Raw genomic sequence first — 7,596 nt, 5'->3', positions numbered from 1 at the left:
TCCTGGAGCTCTGGCAGCCTCGGGGCCGTGCCCATTCCCTGGGCAGCCTGGGCAGTGCCAGCACCCTCTGGGGGAAGAACCTTGCCCTGAGCTCAGCCTGAGCTGCCCTGGCCTAGCCCCAGCTGTGCCCTGGCTCCTGTCCCTGTCCCAGAGAGCAAAGCTCAGCTCCTCTGATCTTGGCTCTGGACTTACCCAAACAAGGGGTGACACTGAAAAGCTGATGGGGGGGACTTGAGGGTACCTTCCTCCTGTCATCCCCAAAATCCTCCTTGCAGTCTGACTCCCAGCTGCCCCGCAGGCAGTGCTGGCAGGGAGGGCTGGTGGCAGAGCCCAGGGCAGGGGCCCTCCATGGCCCAGCTGGCTCAGCAGAGCTCTGCCCTCCTTCCCACTGCCCCAAGGCTGTCCCCTGTGCCCTGCAGCCTGTGTTCTGCCTGGGGCTGGCCGGCTCGCAGGTGACCCTGAGCACCATGGTGAACCAGAGCCGGGTGATGCTGGAGGAGCAGGCCCGGCACCTGCTCAACGAACAGGAGAGGGCCACCATGGGCTACTACCTGGACGAGTACAAGGAGGGCAACATCTCCGTGGATGCTCTGGTCATGGCCCTCTTCGAGCTGCTCAACACACACGCCAAGGTGAGGCCCTCCCCAGGGCAGGGACAGCTGCTGGGGGCTGCTGGGCTGAGCAGAGTCACTGCCACAATGCTGTGGGCATTGTCACCGTGTGGGCCCCGTGCCTCCAAGGTGATCTGCTCAGGAAAAGGGGGAGGAAATGGGAGAGAAATCCACATTATCGTGTGTGACCGTGTTCACAGGGGTCTCAGGATAAGGGAAGAGACGAGGATCTGACTCCATGTCTCAGAAGGCTTGATTTATTATTTTATGATATATATTACATTAAAACTGTACTAAAAGAATAGAAGAAAGGATTTCATCAGAAGGCTAGCTAAGAACAGGAAAAGAAGGAATGATAACAAAGGTTTGTGCACAGACAGAGTCCGAGCCAGCTGACTGTGATTGGCCATTAATTAGAAACAACCACATGAGACCAATCACAGATGCACCTGTTGCATTCCACAGCAGCAGATAATCAATGTTTACATGTTGTTCCTGAGGCCTCTCAGTTTCTCAGGAGGAAACATCCTAAGGAAAGGATTTTCCATAAAAGATGTCTGTGACAATCATGGAACCAGCACAGAATTCCACCCTGGTCTGGGTTGGAAGGGACCATAACAATCACCTTGTTCCACTCCTGCCATGAGCAGGGACACCTTCCACTACCTCAGGGTGCTCCAAGCCCTGGCCTTGGGCACTGCCAGGGATCCAGGGGCAGCCAGAGCTGCTCTGGGCACCCTGTGGGGATGCAGGCTGGTATTCAGTGGCAGAGGAGCTTCTGGTATCGTTTATGACCAAACCTCCTCCATCACCTGCCATTGGCACTGCTGACCGTGGTGGGAGGGAGGCCTCCAGCTCCCCAGGAATGTGACTGTGCTCCCACCTGGCTGTGGCTCTGTGTGCCTGGCCAGTTCTCTCTGCTCTCTGAGGTGAGGGGGGTGATCTCCCCCCAAGACCTGGACCGCTTTGACAACCTGGTGCTCAAGAGGGAGATCGAGTCCATGAAGGCCCGGCAGCCCGCGGGGCCCAGCCCCGACTCCTACTCCATGATGTCCTACAGCGACACCGTCTCGTCCTCCAGCAGCCACTTCACTGCCACCACCGTCAGCTCGGCCCGGGTAGGTCCCTCCTGCCCCATCCCTTCCTCCCAGCACCTCCTCCTGGCAGTGCTACAGCAAGCTGCTTTCCCTGGGCTGTGTGGTACCTGAAACAAGAATGTGTCTGGTGGCTGTACTGTCCGAATACCATGCGTTTAGGAGATAATGTTTGGGTTTTTCATGGAAATGCATAGCATGTACTTTGTATTATCCTACATTTCATGGACTGTCTGATGGGGCAGAGAGTGCTGCAAAGCCATTTCACCCCACAGGGAGCCCTGTCCAGCTGCCCCCATGGTTTCCCCAAGGTTGTTATTTTTCTGTGCACTCTGGGTGATGCCATGAGGTGCTGGGTGTCTCTGTGCCCCTGACACTGAAGTGCTGCTGTGCCCTGCTCGAGGGCTGCATGCCCCTTTGATGCCTTGGGAAGGCTGGCCTAGAACAGAGACTGGACAGAGCTAAAGAATAAAGCAGGGATTTATTCAAAGGATCTCCTCCATGGATCCACCTTGGGCAGCACAAGAGCCCAGCCAGGGCTGCACCCAAGATGAACCAAAATGGTCCCAAAATGCACGGCCGGGCACGGGGTCTCTCCCTTTGATCAGTTCTGCTCCATTTGCACCTTGCAGTTCATTGTCCCATTCCAGCTTTAGCCCAGGCAGTCCCACCCTGCTTGTTTTTCTCTCTCCAGCCCACGGTGTTTGTGCTCTTGGGGCTGAGATTTGGATCATTTGTCCTTGGTGCCCAGCTGGAGCAGGAATTGTTTTGTCTCCCTGCTCTGTGCACAGAGCTCACCATCCCCTCATATGGAGCTCAGACCCACCCACTAAAGCAGCACAGAATGTGAAAAATAGAAAAGCTAAACCTGAGGCATCACTTGCATCCCAGTGAGGGACAGAGCCTGCCTTGCTCCCAGAAATCCACTGGAGCTGCCGTCCCCACAGAAATCCCAACCCTGCCTGCTGCTGTTCACCAGCTCCTAAATCACCCCCTAAGGATGCTGGCTGCCTGCTCCCCATCCCAGTGGCAGCCCCAGTGGCCAGGCAGCTGCATCCCATTGCCACCCACTCTCAGCTCTCAGCAGCAGCAGCAGCACTCCCACGTCTCTGCCAGGCCCCTGTCGCACGCACCGTCTAATTAAGTTACTGTAATCACCTCAGACTGTGCAGGCACACAGCCCCCAAATTAATTTCCTCGCCATAAAATGCCTTTCATCATAAATGCATTAGTAACCTTGGAAATTAAACCCTTCATGGAGAGAAGGGGGAACAATGGGCTCTGTGCTCAGCGAGGAAAGCAGCCCACGGTGGTGGGATGGGGCTGGGGAGGGTCCACCCAGCACAGCCCATGGGGGAGAGGGGAGGGGGCTTTCCTGGGGCTCTGCCTGCCTGTGAGAGACCTCAGAGAGTGTCAGAGCATCAGAGCTGTGCTTTTGTCCTGTAAATCCACAAGTGCCCACAGGAAAGCCACCTGCTCACGTCAGGAGGGATTTCAGTGAGATCCTTTCTGGATCTGCATAAACAAAGTGGGTTTTGCTCTGTTCTCTAAGGAGCTGCTGGGAAAGTTTTTCTGAGGGCTGGCACAGGTCTGCCAGGGTTGTGTGCTGAGTGTAACACCCTGCTCTCATGCTGTGCCATGCCTGGGGCTGTGCCACGTGCTCCAGGTGTGCCTGGTGCCCCACAACACGTGCCAGACGTGCCTGCCTGGGCCAGTGTGTGACCAGTGGCTCAGCCCCACCTGGCACACGAGCCCAGAGCTCGGGGAGGGACACCAGGGTGCTGCTGTGGCACAGAGAAGGGAGTGGGCACCACTGCTCTAAGAGCTTCCTGCCAGAGCACGTGTCCCCTGTGCCCTGCAGGGCCTCCCTGGCCGTGTGGCACCTGTCCCCAGGGGTGGGAGAGCACACCCTGCTCCAGGGAATGCAGATGATCCATCCAGGGGGGTGGGAATGCTGCCACTGGACACGGCTGTGCCCAGTTGCTGCAACAGCTGCCGAAGAGCTTGTGGTGGATGGGTGCTTGGATAGCAGGAGAGATGTGGGCAGGGCTCCCAAAGTGAGCCCTCAGCCCCTGCTGCTGTTCCCTCCCCAGAACCCTGGCAGGAGGGGCTCCCTCCAGCCCCCCCTGGCTGCAGCTGGGGCTGGGTTCTGGCTGTGGGTTCTGGGATGGGTTATGGGCTGGGTTCTGGGCTGGGTTCTGGGCTGGGTTCTGGGCTGGGTTCTGGGCTGGGTTCTGGGCTGGGTTCTGGGCTGGGTTCTGGGCTGGGTTCTGGGCTGGGTTCTGGGCTGGGTTCTGGGCTGGGTTCTGGGCTGGGTTCTGGGCTGGGTTCTGGGCTGGGTTCTGGGCTGGGTTCTGGGCTGGGTTCTGGGCTGGGTTCTGGGCTGGGTTCTGGGCTGGGTTCTGGGCTGGGTTCTGGGCTGGGTTCTGGGCTGGGTTCTGGGCTGGGTTCTGGGCTGGGTTCTGGGCTGGGTTCTGGGCTGGGTTCTGGGCTGGGTTCTGGGCTGGGTTCTGGGCTGGGTTCTGGGCTGGGTTCTGGGCTGGGTTCTGGGCTGGGTTCTGGGCTGGGTTCTGGGCTGGGTTCTGGGCTGGGTTCTGGGCTGGGTTCTGGGCTGGGTTCTGGGCTGGGTTCTGGGCTGGGTTCTGGGCTGGGTTCTGGGATGGGTTATGGGCTGAGTTCTGGGGATGGGTTCTGGGGTGGGTTCAGGGCTGGGTTTGGGGACAGGGGCAGCACTGTGCCAAGGTTTGCTCAGCTCTCTCCTTTGTTCTGCACCCTCCCTGATGGCACATTTTCCCTTTTGTGCTTGTTTGCCTCTGCTCTCCCCTGGCACATCCCAGGAGCGGCTCCTGTGGCTCATAGACCTGATGGAGGTAGGGCTGCAGTGCCTGGGGCAGGGGGTGTGGGCAGGGAGGGATGGGCTGCCCTGGGGTGTGGCAGCTCCTGCAGGGCCACCTCGTGTCACCCAGCCCTGCTGCTCCTCTGCAGCTGGGGGTTTTGGTTTTCCTCTCCACCACCTCCTAGCAAAGCTGCTGCCAGCCAGAGGTGCCTTCTCCTCCCAGGGCTGGAGGGGGGTGGTGGTTCCAGAGGTGCTGCCTTGCTCCAGCTGGTTCCAGAGGTGAGCCAGCTCCAGCTCCCTGGGATGTCTCACATGGAGCATTCCCACGTGCTGGGAATGCTCCTCTCAGAGGATGAGGATAAGGACAGAGTAAAACCACATGTGGAGGTCATTTTGCATGCTTAGAGCCCCTGAAATCTGCAGCAGAGGCTTGTGGCTCCTCCATCCCCGTGGCTGCATTCCAGAGTGGGAGATGGAAAGGAAGCTGAGTTTATCCCCAAGCTTTTGTTTTGGGGCAGTTGTTCAAAGCTGCCACCCTGCAGGACCCAGGCTGAGGAGCTCAGCAAAGCTCTCGTTAGCAGTAACTGGAAATTAGGGGACAGATTTGGAGCTGAGAGGTTAATTAAAGGTCAGGCTGTGTTCCCCGGGGAGGTGGCAGTTTCTCCACTCTTTAATCTGCAAGTGAAAAGTCTCTGCCTATCTGAAAGATGCTCTGCAGCTCCATCACTCCTGCTGGGCACTCTTTTTAGGATAAGAAGGACAAACATTTCCCAGCTGCTCTGAGGAGAGGCTGGAAGGGCCTCACCTGGCCCCAGTTACCCTGAGGAACTGGAAAACAGAAGAGGAGCAGGAGGGAGCAACCGTCTCAACACTCATTTTTCAGGGCAGTGGCTTCCATGAGTCTTTCAAGGGAAATCCAGGGAGGCAGAGCCTCAAAATAGCCAATTCCTGAAAGCAAATGTGCTTAAAAGTCATCATGGTTTATGGCCCAGAGCAATCACTGTTTAATTGCTTTTACCCCCTGAAGGAGTGAGGAAAAGCAAATCTCCTGCAGGCAGAGGTGCAGCATCAGTGTCCCTGGCTGGGGGGACAGGGCTGGCAGTGGCACTGGGGGGCACAGGGACAGTGCTGTGCCCACCCAGCATCTGGGACAGGGTGGTCCTTGCTGCGAGCCCAGAGCTGGGACAGGGCCTGTGATGGGCACAGGGCTGGGGGAGACGGCCCTGGCAGGTTTTAGGGGGCATCATCAGATTATTCCCATTTTAGTAGTGACACAGCTGGGACAGTTTGGCTGCTGCCAGTCAAATTCCCCAGAGCAGCTGTGGCTGCCCTGGATCCCTGGCAGTGCCCAAGGCTGTGACAGTGTTCACAGGGGTCCGAGGATGAGGGAAGAGACGAGGATCTGACTCCATGGTTCAGAAGGCTGATTTATTATTTTATGATATACATTATATTAAAACTATACTAAGAGAATAGAAGAAAGGATTTCATCAGAAGGCTAGCTAAGAATAGAAAAAGAATGGAATGAATAACAAAAGCTTGTGGCTCCGGCTCTGTCTGAGCCAGCTGACTGTGACTGGCCATTAATTAGCAACAACCACACGAGACCAATCACAGATGCACCTGTTGCATTCCACAGCAGCAGATAATCATTGTTTGCATTTTGTTCCTGAGGCCTCTCAGCTTCTCAGGAGGAAAAATCCTAAGGAAAGGATATTTCATAAAAGATGTCTGTGACACAAGGCCAGGCTGGCCAGGGCTTGGAGCAGCCTGGGACAGTGGGAGGTGTCCCTCCATGGCGGGGGGGGCACTGGATGGGCTTTTAAGTCCTTTCCAACCCAAATCCTTCTGTGATTCTCTTTTAAAAGCCCCCTGCCCTTATGTTGGAGTAATGGAGGATGGAACCAGCCCGTGGCACAGGAAGGTTTCCCAAGCCAGGCCTTTACCTGTCACTCCCTGAACAAGCTGTTTCTTTGTGTTCTCATTCTCCAGGGCTCCTTCAGAAGCCACAGGGATAAAAGCACTTTACATCAATGTTTTTGCTGCTCCTCTAATGGTCTTAATTGCCTCCCGTGTCTATTTTGGGACTCGAGCATCTCCCAGGCACAGCAGCAGCCTCCAGCAGCTGGGGGGGGATGCAGAAGCACCAGAGTTTCAGCTAATCAGCTGTTTACCCTGCAATAAATAGCAGGCACTTAAAGTGTGCCCTGCCAGCCTGACAGGAGCTGAGCTCAGCCTCCCTGAGCAGCAGATACTGAGGGAGAGGAGGCTGAGGCTGGGTTTGCCACCAGGAGAGCTGGGGATGGTCCCCCCTGGCAGAGGATTCCCTCTGCACCCACAGCTCCGCTGTGTCCCCACTCTGCCACCCCTGACTTGGCCAGCTTTGCTCTGCTCCACAGCCTCTCCCTGGAGCCATCCCTACTGAGAGATTCCCCCAGGAAATCCCTTCTGGATTCCTGGAGCTGTGATCTCCTCAAAACTGTGGTGGGGCATTTCCTGGTGACATTTTTGGGCTCATCAAGCAGTGGCAGCAGCTTCTCTTTGCATCTGAGACCCACTGCTGTGACCGTGTTCACAGGGGTCTCAGGATGAGGGAAGAGATGAGGATCTGACTCCATGTTTCAGAAGGCTTGATTTATTATTTTATGATATATATTACATTAAAACTATACTAAAACAATAGAAGAAAGGATTTCATCAGAAGGCTAGCTAAGAATAGAAAAAGAAAGAATGATAACAAAGGCTTGTGTCTCGGACCCTCTGTCCAAGCCAGCTGAACTGTGATTGGCCATTAATTAGAAACAACCAACATGGGCCAATCACAGATGCACCTGTTGCATTCCACAGCAGCAGATAACCATTGTTTACATGTTGTTCCTGAGGCCTCTCAGCTTCTCAGGAGCAAAAATCCTAAGGAAAGGATTTTCTATAAAAGATGTCTGTGACACACTGCTCTGGGTTGCAGGGGAGGAGAGTTTTAAATTTCTATTGTCCTTCCTCTGGGGATAAAAAAAAATAAAAAAAAACCAGATATTGAACTGCAGCCATCAGGGTT

At 55.7% G+C, this 7,596-nt stretch overlaps 1 protein-coding gene across 1 annotated transcript in view; it reads left to right on the top strand.

The window, feature by feature from the left end:
- WHRN (whirlin) overlaps positions 1-7,596 on the top strand; it is a 57,688-nt gene that overhangs the window by 41,632 nt on the left and 8,460 nt on the right. Inside the window, exons 7-9 of the mRNA XM_014308136.2 lie at positions 420-632; positions 1,523-1,729; positions 4,543-4,575. Coding sequence (XP_014163611.1) covers positions 420-632; positions 1,523-1,729; positions 4,543-4,575 — 453 coding nt within the window. The remainder of the gene's footprint in view (positions 1-419; positions 633-1,522; positions 1,730-4,542; positions 4,576-7,596) is intronic.

The sequence above is a fragment of the Geospiza fortis genome, unplaced genomic scaffold, assembly GCF_000277835.1.
Source record: "Geospiza fortis unplaced genomic scaffold, GeoFor_1.0 scaffold85, whole genome shotgun sequence".
Lineage (NCBI taxonomy): Eukaryota > Metazoa > Chordata > Aves > Passeriformes > Thraupidae > Geospiza > Geospiza fortis.
This window is presented reverse-complemented; position numbering and strand designations above follow the sequence as displayed.